Source organism: Cervus canadensis, chromosome 14, assembly GCF_019320065.1.
Source record: "Cervus canadensis isolate Bull #8, Minnesota chromosome 14, ASM1932006v1, whole genome shotgun sequence".
In the NCBI taxonomy this organism is placed as follows: Eukaryota; Metazoa; Chordata; class Mammalia; order Artiodactyla; family Cervidae; genus Cervus; species Cervus canadensis.
Window position 1 is genome coordinate 13,709,728 of NC_057399.1, and position 14,014 is coordinate 13,723,741.

Consider the following 14,014-nt stretch of genomic DNA (forward strand, 5'->3'; position numbering starts at 1 on the left):
CATTTGTTTCTCTGATTTCTGACTATGTGTTAATGTAGGGCCACACCAAAATATCCTAATAAAATAGCATTTCCTCCAAACTATTTCTTCCTTAAAATACTTCTCTGATCTGCCTCTTCTCCCATCACATCCCCTGTCCTATCCCTCCAACCCTTGATATATCCAGGTTTAGGGGTAGAAACCTCAGTGAGCATGAATATGGTTTTCCTTTCTAATGTTAGCAAACAGGAGCCATTCTCTCTTTCTGTTGCATCTCAAATCCCAGAAGGTGGAAGTGGAGTGGGGCCGGTAGGTAGCCGTGGGGATTCTAACCCTATAAATAACAGAGGATGGTGTCACACAGTCAGCTAAACAGTCCAGGCCTGGTGATTTCTGCTCCATACCTAAAAGCAGTCTGTTCCTGTCATGACTGGGCCAGGAATCACAGAGAGTCCTGATTGTAGTAAGTGCTCCTACAACACATTCTCATCATGCCCCCTGGGATCCTGGCCCATTCAACTCCTCACTGCAGAAGCTGGCAACGTGGTCAATGAGAATCCCACAGAAGGAGGTAGTTTTTACTCTTCTATCCATTAAAGAGACACAGATACCAATCTACCTCATACTGAAACACAGTGATGTGGGGACACATATGTGGACACACATCCAGATGCACAGAGCCACCTGCTGCTCTCCTCTCCCGCAACCGGAACACTTACATCTAAATGGTCCATGGTTATGTCTTGGAGGGATCTACAGGATGGATGGAGGAGCTGACCGAGGATCGTGTCTGCACCCTTGCAGAATAACAGTATGCGATTTTCAGGTGTCCTCACTGAAAATAAGCAAATTAAGCAAAGTAACCACATGGGTCCATTGTCACAAGACCAAGTCAGAGCCACTGAGGGATGGCAGAAGGCTGTTCCCATGACGTTTGTTTCTGATACCACGGGAGGCTAAGCACTCAGTGAGTGGTCACACAGGGTGAACGATGAGGGCTGGGGAGAGTGAGAGAAGATCGTTTGGAACCAGTTTCTCCATGGGTTCAACATCACCTATGGAAGACTGATACAGAATCACATTTAGCTTCTCAAGTCCAAATTCCAGACCAAGGCACATACCTAGTGAGGACCAAGGAATAAAAGTAACCTTCCTCTTCAGTCTGAGGCCCAAACTAATTGACAGCAAGATAGTATGAATTTCCCCCATAATGTCCGCCCCCATTTCTCATTCCAAGTTCAGGCTTTATGAGTTTATTCTCCATTCTTATCTTGGCTTTGAAAGTTCTGAGAAGTCACTATCCAGGATCACTAAATAAGGGGCTTAGCATGTGGTTGTTAAGCTTACATATGTGTATAGAAGGAAATATAAAGAATTACGAGAAAGTGGGAATGGCTGTGTTTGTATTTGCGGCAAGAGTGCCTTGGAAATGGCATGCGGGTGAGAGAAAATATTTATGTGCAGACAGAAGAGAAAATCAATGTGTGGATGTATATGAAAGACAACGAAGGGGAGAGGGCTGACGGGGAGGGGCACCCACCAATAACAGACATCCTCTTGCGCACATTGCTGAAGTCCAAGATAGCCAGCAGCTGGTAGACTCTCGTTTTCCCCATTTCAACTACCGTGATTGTCTCAGACGTGCGGGAACGGAACACAAAGCCAAAGTTCCTGGCAGCAGTGACCAGGGCACCTTCGTCTGGGGACTGAGCCTGGTAAACCAGCTCACCTGGCAGGAGAGAAGGGGGCAGCCAGCGCCCATAGAGATGTGCGGATGAAGTCCACCCAGAAGTTAGACTGTCTTCCAAGTGGCTGACATAAAGATGGAGCCCCGGAGGGGGCATCTGTCTTCAAAATTTCCTCATAAGTCTGGCCCTAAAAGGCCAGGTTGCATAGAACAGGTCAGTTTCTTTTTTCTTTCTAATATTTTCACCTCATTTCACAGACCTGAGTTAGTACTATAGAGGTACACAGTACGTGTACACAAACAAAACATAGGTAGCTACTTTCCAACTTTAGAGGGTGTAGGTGGCTCACGAGGTTGTTAAAAACGAAGGTTCCTGGGTCCGACCCAAACCACTGAACCCGGAATCACAAGACCTGGGAGGACAGTCCAGGAAATTGAATTTTAACAAATCTCCTGAGTGAGTCTCATGCAGATGGGTCTACGTAAAGTGCTCCTGCATAAGACTGGCTGCACTTTGATGAACACTGCTACAGGGTAACAAGATTGATGGTTTGTTTAGTAAACAATTAAAAAATATATATGAATGAGTATTGTTGCCTTTGAAACTCTCACCCTGGGAAGTTAAATGACTTACTCTGTTGAAGCAATCTTTCAACCTGATATTACTCAAGACATATCTGGAACTCTTCTTTTAGGATACCCCCATAACCTGAGCTATGTTTTGGGTTATTTCTCTTTTGAAGGCCAATTTAATTTTGAAAAACAATTATGCACCACCAGAATATTATGCTTGGGAATGATGTGGATGAGGCAGTATAATTTTAGGTCAGACACACAATGTGTCCAAGGGATAATAAGACTATTTTCTTGTGTGTTTCCTACCTTGGCACTCACTCAAGAAAGTAAACAAAGGTAAGTCCAAATATGCTTCAAGTCATAGCAATTTATTGGAATGTCAGACCCTGGAGAGGCCTTGGTGGGGTGGGAGCTTATGGGGCCAGATGACACAAGATTTGGGTTCTTATTCCATTTTTGCCTTTCTTAGCTATAGGGTTTTAGTCAAGTCACTTAATTTCTTTTAGCTTCAGCTTACTTCGCTATAAAACAAGGACCATTCTTCTTATTCTGCAGAGGGCTGTCGTGAAGACTGTGGGAGGTAAAATAAATGAAAGCAACTTGTAAAATTATAAAGTGATGTAAAAATATAAGGTGTTACTCATGGTAGTATTCTATTAAGTCAATTATATTGACTTTAAAAGATGTGATTCACTTGGCTGCCTAAATTCTTGTTTGTTAAGGAAAAGGTCTTTTTAATTTAAAATCAGTCATTTCTCATTATTTACAAAAAAGATTTCAATAAATTTATGGATGACATTGTCATATTTGGTGACTGAAGAAATTAGGGTATACAGGAATACCTTTAAATTGTGAAGCAACAAGAGGATGACAACTCATCCTTTAGGAAGTCTTGTCAGAGGTAGTGGGGTCGATCTTGGCAATAAATTAGACAAACTCTGTGACAGAACATTAGAGAATCTCAAGTTCCCTAGATAGCACCAAGTTTGACCCCTATCCGATGACTGAATCTTCTTTAAGACCAAGAGGTTGTTTTCTACTTAAATACATCCAGAGACTAGGAGCTCACTACTTACCTTGACTATCCATCCCATTGCTGGACAACTCTCCCTATTAGAAAGTTCTTTCTTAGATTAGTGAAGTGAAGTCACTCAGTCGTGTCCGACTCTTTGCGACCCCGTGGACTGTAGCCTACCAGGCTCCTCCGTCCATGGGATTCTCCAGGCAAGAATACCGGAGTGGGTTACCATTTCCTTCTCCAGGGGATCTTCTTGACCCAGGGATCGAACCCAGGTCTCCCGCATTGGAGGCAGACACTCTAACCTCTGAGCCACCAGGGAAGCCCTTTCTTAGATTAAGCCGTTACAAACGATATCAACCCCCACCCCCAAGTCAGCCTAGACTCGACATATTCTCAGTCAATGAGGCCTCAGGATTACTCACCTTCTACTTTCTCTTCTGATATCACGGTATGACACAATGAGAGTGACAGGAAAAACAAGTGTACCCAGTGATCTCCCCTTTTCACCGCTTCGGCCAAAGTCTTGTCATAAAATGAAAACTTAGGATCAGCCAGTTTGTTGTAGGAGAAGTCGACCTTTTCTCTTTTCTGGAACACATAAGCCAGAATGAACTTCTCAAGAGCAGCTTGATACTTTATAGAAGGTTGATTGATCTAGGGGCAATTTCTGGAATGTGATGAGAACTCTGAGGAGGATGGGAAAAGAAAAGCAAGGTAAGTGGAAGAGATCCTGTGCTGGTTTCTGAGGCCTTTGTACTCTGACTTGAACCATGCGTTCACTCAGAAAAGATCCCTCACACAGGAGAGAAGTTGAGCACTTCCTGGCAGACCCTTCCTGCCCACTTTCAACTCCAGCTGTCCTAAATGACCAACGGGCATCTTCAGGCTCCATTCTTCCAAGTCCCAAATCCATGATAAATCAAACCTGAGGATACAAGAGGCTAACTGTTCCCTATGAGTAAATGGTGAAGTCCTGTCTCCAGCTGTCCTCTATCTGATTTGGGGAGCTGGGGAGGGAAGGAGTTAGTTACAATGATATCCCTGTGTTGCACTATTCCTATTTTAGCCCACAAGAGGGCTAGAGAGGAATATTACAAGATAGAGGCAAGGATGTATAGCAAGGAGGCTTCAGTACCGACTTCTCATTCACAGACTTAATTTTGAACCATTTTACTTGACCCATCAGCACCCCTGATTCCTTCCTGCCTCTAGTCCTTAAGGTTACTGATCTTGCCTCGATCTTTAGACCTAATATTCACTACCATTTTCCTGGCTATGGGCTTGGCGCCTTTAAATGTTAACTGTCATTTATTTCGGGTAGGCTGCTGGTAGCCACCTTGGGTAAACATTCTTTTCTGGCTCAGTTTGGTCCCGAGACTCTCTTATGCCCACCCTGGAGTGCAGTGATGTTAACAGACTTCTCCAGCCCATACCAGAACTCTCAAGGATATATAACCAGTTCTTCGTAGTTGTGGTGCTATTACACCAGAACTGGGCTGGGCCACACTGTGTCAAGTACAGACACAATTGTCCTGCTTCGTGCTAAGTTGGGGAAACAGTAGTCTGCAGTGGGCTATACTGGCTCTTTTCTATGTCCCATCTAGAGGGTTTTTTGTCATGATAGTGAGACAGTATGGTCAAATCCAGAGCCAAGTTCTAGACCTGGCCAACCACAGAATTGCCAGTTCTGCTAAGTTTGTGGGTTCAGTAATTTAAGATAACTCATTATATAGCATCCTCTGAAGCTTTTCTAGAACTGGGCTCTTGTACTGGTACATTCTTTAAGACTAGATGCTGGTGAGTGATGAGAGAGAAGTTGGAGAAGTAGATATGAGGCAGATCCTGCATTATCATATTACATGCAATAGGGAACCATAGCAATTTTCTGCTGAGCGTCATATGATCAGATAGTCCTCTGGTAGCACCATGAAGAATATATTAGAAGGAGCAAGACAGGAGGCTGGGAGACCAGTTAGCAGGCCACTCAGTAATTCACAAGAGAAATCATGAAGTAGTGGCAAAATAAATTTTAAATTCAGGGCATGGTTTGAAAATGTTTTTGACAAATTGACCTGGGGATACCTGAAGGGCGTACAGGTAGTAACGAAAGCAGGTACATATAGTTTTGAAGCTCAGGTAAGACATCTGAGCTAGTTTCTAATCTGTTCCAGACAAGTAAGGTTTGAGAACACCGGACCTAGCTGGGCACAGGACCGGGGCAGGGCTGGTCGGGAGCCACAGTACAGCACTATCTGAGAGGTTTTATTCATGAATTACTCTAAAATTGGAAGTCAAACATCCAGTTGAATAAGGCTGAATGGCAAATCCAAGTCCCAGACAAAAGGATGGAAACTGGGGATATCAGATAAGAGGAAATGAATTTAGAATGGAGGGTAGATGATGCAGTAATGAATTGAGGAAGCTCTTTGAGATGCTGTGACACAGCTATAGATAGTTTTTATAGGATATCTTTAGCCTTGGTCATGAAAGGGGAGGGAGCTAAAAAGGGTTCCTGATATGTGGATTTGGAGTTCATTAGTAAGTAGGCAGTAAGGTCAGTAAAAACATGATACTATAAGGATGGAAAAAGAGGTACAATAATAGAGCCCTGAGGGAGAAGGGAGTGATATGTGGTAGAAGGCCTGAGGGTGGTGACTTTGGGAATAGCTAATAAAATGAATTAAGAATTAAATTGACCATAAATAAATTAAAAAATTATCCAAGTGGCACTGGAAATCCAAAAGAAGTTGGAGTTGATGAATTTGTAAAGGTTTTGTGATCTCCAAAAAGTACTTGGTATTCTGAGATTAGAAACAGGGAAGGGTAGATGGCTTGATTAATTCAAGATTGAGATTTATTGGGAGATCAAAGAGGGGAAAAAAAGGGAGGTGTTGAAGATGCTCATGATCTTGGGTACAGATGGGGGGAAAGGAAGTAAAGTCACAAGGGACTGGCAGACTGGAGAAAAAGGAGAACAGAGAGTTGGTAAATCTTCCTAGGATAAGAAAGCAGGTATACTAGGAGTCAAGTACGAAGAGAACTGGAGGAATGAGCTTTGTGACCAGAGATCATGACAAGGGAGTTTACAATTTCATAGTACAATTCTGGATGGTGACATGATGACCCAGAAATGGATGATACAGATTTTTTTTGAGTCCAAGAAGTAATCTGAAAGATAAATTCTTTCAGACACCTGAAAGCATCTATGGTGCTAGATCACCCATAAAGAAACCAATACCACCAAGATGACAGCAGGGATTGGGCAGAGAGGGACAACATGAGCAAAGTTTCAAAGTCCTCAGGATGAAGTGGAGAAGCCAGGAGATCTGTAAACGTCAATGACAGGAAGAGAGAGGAGGACAGCCAGAAGGCCTCACAACACATTACATCACAGGAAGAAAGATTATACGAGGGAGAAAAAGTAATAGTTTAAAAGTGGCACCATGAAAGAATGTCCCTGGTGGTCCAGAGGTTAAGAATCCACTTTCTAATTCAGGGGACCCAGGTTCGAAGCCTGGTTGGGGAACTAAGATATGCTGCCGGGCAACAGCCTGTATGCTGCAACTAGAGAAGCCTGGTTGCCACAACTACTGAGCCCACACATTTTAGAGCCTGTGCGCTGCAAGAAGAGAAGTTCGTGCACTACAATGAAGACCCAGTGCAGCCAAAAGAAAAAAAGTGGCACAGGATAATGAGGACAATATCGCTGGGCTTCTGGTATGCTGAGTGTGAGAGATGCAGGAAAAGGAATACTCTCAGGGCAAGTTATCTTTCATTCAAGGTAGAGAGAAGAAAACATTTTTAGGAAAAGATAAGGCTGTGGGTGTTTGTTTACAAGAGAACAAAGATTCCATTGATCCAGAGGAAAATGTGTTATGGTCACACAGTAGTGAAAGGAAGAGGAAGAGAAAGGACGCTCCAGGGTAACAGTTCACTCCCTAGAAGCAATCTTCACTGATTTTGCCAAGGTCATTAGCAGAGTCCCTGCAAGAGGATTGAAGGCAAATACTGATTTTATTTCCCATTTCCAATCTCTCTGGATGGATAGGGTGAGGCATTAGTTGGGAGCTGGAGTTAGCTGTTCAGTATGTAAATCAAGTGGCTAAGGGTTTGGAATTGGTTCCGATAGGAAAAGGATAGGGTGAAGAGTACCTGAATGTAATGAAAGAAGCCTCATGAAAGAAGGTTTAACTCAAATTAAAAAACAAAAGCCAAGATCCAATAATGGAAAAAAACAGTAAAAATGAACCAGCCTGAGACAGGAAGAATGAAAAGGAAAATATTTTTACAATTGCATGGGTTAGGACTTTTGAATATGTCACAAATCCTTAAGTTATAAAAGAAAAAGACTGATAGAATTGGTTACATAAATTAAATACTTCTAAACAAAAATTTATAAACAAAAGACAAAAATGAAAAAAATAATTGTAATATCTATACCAAAGGAAAAGTTGATATTTTTACTGTATAAAGATCCCTTGGAAATAAGAAAAAAAAAAAACACCCAAAGAATATGAACATGCAATTCACAAAATAACAACATATAGGCAATAAAGTTATTAGGAAGAGGAAAGAAAATAAGTATATAAAAATGATTCAATCTGATTAGTAATCAAAGAAAGGTAAATTAAATGAGATATAACTTTCACCAATTAAATTTCTAAAGATTGAAATATTAATACCCAGTAGTGACAAGGACGTGATAAAACAGGAATTTTCCTATGTTTTTGGTGGGATTATAAATTGATGCAGTCTATCCAGAGGGCAATATGGCACTATCAGATGCATTAAAAATCGAGCCACCCTTTCAGCAACTAATTTTACTTACAGGACTTTATTCTAAGGAAATAATTATCAGAAGAGGAGACAAAAATGTATGTACCTGGGTGCTTATCATAATGCTATTTATAATAGCAAAAGGCAGCAGAATAAAAACAGGGGATTGACTACATCAATTAAGACACATCAATATAGCTGGATACGACAGTCATTCAAAATGATATAGATGTAGACATAAATATACGGACATGGAAGGAGGGCCACAATATATACTGTGTCCGATGAATAAAAAGAGTCCAAAATAGCATGGGTGTTGTGATCCATTCATCCTTCCTTCCTACTTACCTACCTACCAGGCCTAGATGTATATGTGTGTATATATAGACATGAAAAGTATCTGAAAGGATAAATACTACCAAATTTGACACTGGTTATCTAAATGAGACTAAATCATTTTTAACTTTCTTCTTCATACATTTCTATATTGTTTGAATTTCTTTTATTATGAGCATAGATAATTTTTTTAAACAGAAAAAAACCCAATAAAGCTATTTTCAATTTATTTATTTATTTGCTAATAAATAAATGTTTTAAAGAAATTTTAAAAGCACTGTTGAGAAAACAAGTAACATTTATATGCAGAACTAGAATTTGTTCTTGAGTAATGTAATGTCTTCCAAAAAAGTATCTTAAACCACGATTCATTTTCTGTCCTAGATCATTTTTATGGGCTCAAGGATTTATCCCTTTGCTGGCTTCTTCAGACATTCCTGACTTTAAAAATATTTATATATCATTTGTGTGTAATTATATACATAATAACCTTCTTATAAAAAGCTATTTTCATTTAAAAACACAAACCCAAATCTGCTCAAATAAACAGAGGTTATTTCCATACCACTCTCTGATCTTAGGGGGCCGATAACAGTGGGGGTGCTTCAGGGGCTCGGGGAGCCCCAGTCTGTACTGAAATGCCGCTGTAAGCACAGCCTGGCCCAGCTCCCACATACACTGCACGGGGAGCCAGAAACACTCACCTTCGAGACCTCGCTCCTCGGCGCGCTTTTGTCGTAGACATCACCTGTTGGCAAGTAAACAGAGTACACACTTGGCAAAGGTTTTAAAGAAGGATTTACATTTCTTTTTATTGTGGTAAAAGATATATAACATAAATTTTCATTTAAACCATTTTTTAGTGAACAACTCAGTGCAATTAGTATCATTCACAATGTGTGCAACACTCACCATTATATATTTCCTAAACTTTTTCGGCATCCTGAACAGAAACTCCTTACTTTCCCTTATTCCCAGCACCTGGTAACCTCTAATCTGCCTTCTGCCTCTATAAATTTGCCTATTCTAGATGCTTCATACAAGTGGAATGATACACTATTTCCTATTTTGTCTGGCTTATTTCACATAGCATAAAGTTTTCAAGAATCATTCATGTTGTAGCATATGTAGCACATGTCATAACTACTACTTTTTATGTCGAAGGTTGTGACATTGTACAGGAGACAGGAATCAAGACCATCCCCAAGAAAAAGAAATGCAAAAAAGCAAAATGGCTGTCTGAAGAGGCCTTACAAATAGCTGTGAAAAGAAGAGAAGTGAAAAGCAAAGGAGAAAAGGAAAGATATACCCATTTGAATACAGAGTTCCAAAGAATAGCAAGGAGAGAAAAGCAAGCCTTCCTTAGTGATCAGTGCAAAGAAATAGAGGAAAACAATAGAACAGGAAAGACTAGAGATCTCTTCAAGAAAATTAGAGATGCCAAGGGAACTTTTCATGCAAAGATGGGCTCAATAAAGGACAGAAATGGTATGGACCTAACAGAAGCAGAAGATATTAAGAAGAGGTGGCAAGAATACACAGAAGAACTATACAAAAAAGATCCTCATGACACAGATAATTACGATGGTGTGATCACTCACCTAGAGCCAGACATCCTGGAATGGGAAGTCAAGTGGGCCTTAGGAAGTATCACTACGAACAAAGCTAGTGGAGGTGATGGCATTCCAGTTGAGCTATTTCAAATCCTGAAAGATGATGCTGTGAAAGTGCTGCACTCAATATGTCAGCAAATTTGGAAAACTCAGCAGTGGCCACAGGACTGGAAAAGGTCAGTTTTCATTCCTATCCCAAAGAAAGGCAATGCTAAAGAATGCTCAAACTACCTCACAATTGCACTCATCTCACACGCTAGTAAAGTAATGCTTAAAATTCTTCAAGCCAGGCTTCAGCAATACGCGAACCGTAATCTTCCAGATGTTCAAGCTGGTTTTAGAAAAGGCAGAGGAACCAGGGATCAAGTTGCCAACATCTGTTGGATTATTGAAAAAGCAAGAGAGTTCCAGAAAAACATCTATTTCTGCTTTATTGACTATGCCAAAGCCTGTGACTGTGTGGATCACAATAAACTGTGGGAAATCCTGAAAGTGATGGGAATACCAAACCATCTGACCTGCCTCTTGAGAAATCTGTATGCAGGTCAGGAAGCAACAGTTAGAACTGGACATGGAACAACAGACTGGTTCCAGATAGGAAAAGGAGTACGTCAAGGCTGTATATTGTCACCCTACTTATTTAACTTATATGCAGAGTACATCATGAGAAACGCCAGGCTGGAAAAAGCACAAGCTGGAATCAAGATTGCCAGGAGAAATATCAACAACCTCAGATATACAGATGATACCACCCTTATGGCAGAAAGTGAAGAAGAACTAAAGAGCCTCTTGATGAAAGTGAAAGAAGAGAGTGAAAAAGTTGGCTTAAAACTCAACATTCAGAAAATTAAGATCATGACATCCAGTCCCATGACTTCATGGCAAATAGATGGGGAAACAGTGGAAACAGTGGCTGACTTTTTTTGGGGGGGCTCCAAAATCACTGCAGATGGTGATTGCACCCATGAAATTAAAAGACGCTTACTCTTTGGAAGGAAAGTTATGACCAACCTAGACAGCATATTAAAAAGCAGAGACATTACTTTGCCAACAAAGGTCCGTCTAGTCAAGGCTGTGGTTTTTCCAGTGGTCATGTATGGATGTGAGAGTTGGACTATAAAGAAAGCTGAGCACCAAAGAATTGATGCTTTTGAACTGTGGTGTTGGAGAAGACTCTTGAGAGTCCCTTGAATGCAAGGAGATCCAACCAGTCCATCCTAAAGGAGATCAGTCCTGGGTGTTCATTGGAAGGACTGACATTTAAGCTGAAACTCCAATACTTTGGCCACCTGGTGCGAAGAGCTGACTCATTTGAAAAGACCCTGATGCTGGGAAAGATTGAGGGCAGGAGGAGAAGGGGACGACAGAGGATGAGATGGTTGGATGGCATCATCAACTCAATGGACATGGGTTTGGGTGGACTCCGGGAGTTGGTGATGGACAGGGAGGCCTGGCGTGTTGCCAGGGGTCGCAAAGAGTCAGACACGACTGAGCGACTGAACTGAACTAAACTGTCTGAGTATTCCATTACAGGAATACTTTCCATGGCAGGAAAGCTATGACAAACCTACACAGGGTGTTAAAAACCAAAGACATCACTTCGCTGACAAATGTCCGTATAGTCAAGGCTATGGTCTTTCCAGTAGTCATGTACAAATGTGAGAGCTGGGCAGTAAAGAAGGCAGAGTGCCGAAGAATTGATGCTTTCAAACTATGGTGCTGGAGAAGACTCTTGAGAGTCCCCTGGAAAGCAAGGAGATCAAAACAGTCAATCTAAAAGGAAGTCAATCCTGAATACTCTGATGCTAAAGCTGAAGCTCCAATACTTTGGCTACCTGATTCAAATCGCTGACTCATTAGAAAAGAGCCTGATGCTGGGAAAGATTGAAGGCAGAAGGAGAAGAGGGCAACAGAGGATGAGATGGTTGGATGGCTGATTCAATGGTCACTGATTCAATGGACATGAACTTGGGCCAACCCTAGGAGATGGTGAGGGACAGGGAAACCTGGCGCGCTGTAGTCCATGGGATCACGAAGAGGCTTACATGACTTGGCGACTGAATAACAACAGCATTCCATTAAATGGATATATCACAGTTTGTTTACCTATTCAATTGCTGATGGAAACGTGGGTTGTTTCCACTTTTGGCTACTGTGGATGGCTGCAATGAACACGCATACGTCTCTCTGTTTGAATCCTTGTTTTCTTTTTCCTCTTTTTGGTATATACCTAGGAATGGAATTACTGAGTCATACGGATCTGCCTGCAGTGAGGAGACCGGGGTTCGATCCCTGGGTCGGGAAGATCCCCTTGAAGAAGGAATAGCTATCCACTTCAGTATGCTTGTCTGGAGAATCCCATGTACAGAAGAGCCTGTTGGGCTACAGCCCATGGGATCACAAAGAGTTGGACATGACTGAGAGATCAACGCTTTTACTTTCTTTTTTTCATAGTAATTTAAAGTAGGAAAAAAAAAAAATAAAGTAGGATTTTAAAAGTATTTATTTATTTTGTTTGGCTGCATTGGGTTTTGGCTGCAGCATGCCGGCTTCTCAGGCTGTGGCTCGTGGGTTCCAGAGCATGCGGGCTCAGCAGCTGTGGTGTAAGGGCTTAGCTGCTTCACCATATGTGGGATCTTAGTTCCCCTAACAGGGATCAAACTCAAGTCTCCAGAATTGGAAGGCGGATTCTTAACCACTGGATCACCAGGGAAGTCCCATAAACAAAGGAGGATTTTTTAAAATTTAATTCTTTTATTTGGTTGTGCCAGTTCTTAATTGCCAAAAGCGGAATCTTTTAGTTGCAGTATTTGAACTCTTAGTTGAGGTATGTGGGATATACCCAGTTCCCTGACCAGGGATCGAATCCTCATCCCCTGCATTGGGCAGGCATTTTCTTAACCACTGGACTGCCAGGGAAGTTCTAAGGAGGATTTTAAAAGCTTATTTCTTCTGATTCTATCATTCTGGACTTGCAGTTAAGCTCCTCAAATCCCCTCAGGCCACGTGGCTCTCAGTGCTCTATAAGCTCCTCTCCCCAAGCCAATGGTAAGAATCCGGTTGCTTGGGGTGCAACTCTTCTCCTTAAGTGTGAGTGAGGTGAGCCTGGAGGCTTGGCATCTATGAGAGACCTTGAACCTCAGGAAGCTCTTCCTCAGAAAAGTCCCCTAGAAGAGAGGTTAAAGCAGTGCTGGAAGGCTTAGGGTTCTTGGCCAGAGACAGCACAGACAGATCGGGGGCGGAAGGCAGTCTGATGCCAAGTGCAGAAACACCCAGGACCCTTTGCAACCCTACCCAGCATATGATCAGGTCTCACAATGAGTCAGAAAATTAAGATCCTCACCCAAATCAACCACCCAAAAATAAGCTTTCAGAGTTTATACATGTGGAAACTTGTTTGGCAGGAGTAATAGAAAATATTAGAATGCTCTAGCTTTTAAAAATCTTTTAACTTTAATTTTTAAATTTAATTCTTAAATTTTTTAAAAATTGTACATTTTAAAGTGTACAATTCAGGGGCATTTAGTGTGTTCACATGTTTTGCAACCACCACATCTTTCTAGCTTCAAAGCTTTTTCATCATCCTAGAAGAAATATTCCATGTGCTCTAGCTTTTTCGATGTGATTGCTTTCCTTCGCTAGTTACTGCCATATTGTTCACATATATGAAGACTTAACACTATCACAAAAATAAGCTCATCTAACACAGGAAACAAATGAACAACTGGGTATCAGAGACACTGATCAAATTCTGAACACCCTTTGATGGCTTCTTTCTAGACTGTTTACTGGTGTCTGAGGAAGAATCAGGAGAATAGCAGCTTCAGTAACATCCTGGTTGCACCATCTGATTTAATGCGAGAGTAAGTAACATTCCCAAGACACTGGCAATTCTCTGAAGACAGAGATTAAGTCTTATACACCTTCATATTTCCAATGTCCCACACAATGGAATGGATGGCATCTATAATGTGCTAAACAAGTGTTTTTTGATTAGAACTGAATGGACTAGGTGATCTTTGCTTC

General features: G+C 41.4%; 1 protein-coding gene across 3 annotated transcripts in view; it reads right to left on the reverse strand.

Moving 5' to 3' along the window:
• LOC122453344 (phospholipid-transporting ATPase FetA-like) overlaps nucleotides 1-14,014 on the reverse strand; it is a 100,051-nt gene that overhangs the window by 15,998 nt on the left and 70,039 nt on the right. For 2 of the 3 annotated variants that reach the window (XM_043487332.1, XM_043487331.1), the window contains exons 14-17: nucleotides 9,080-9,123; nucleotides 3,686-3,851; nucleotides 1,520-1,708; nucleotides 699-814 (exon numbers count right to left, since the gene is read on the reverse strand). In XM_043487332.1, coding sequence (XP_043343267.1) covers nucleotides 699-814; nucleotides 1,520-1,708; nucleotides 3,686-3,851; nucleotides 9,080-9,123 — 515 coding nt within the window. The remainder of the gene's footprint in view (nucleotides 1-698; nucleotides 815-1,519; nucleotides 1,709-3,685; nucleotides 3,852-9,079; nucleotides 9,124-14,014) is intronic. The other variant, XM_043487333.1, reaches the window with a different exon arrangement.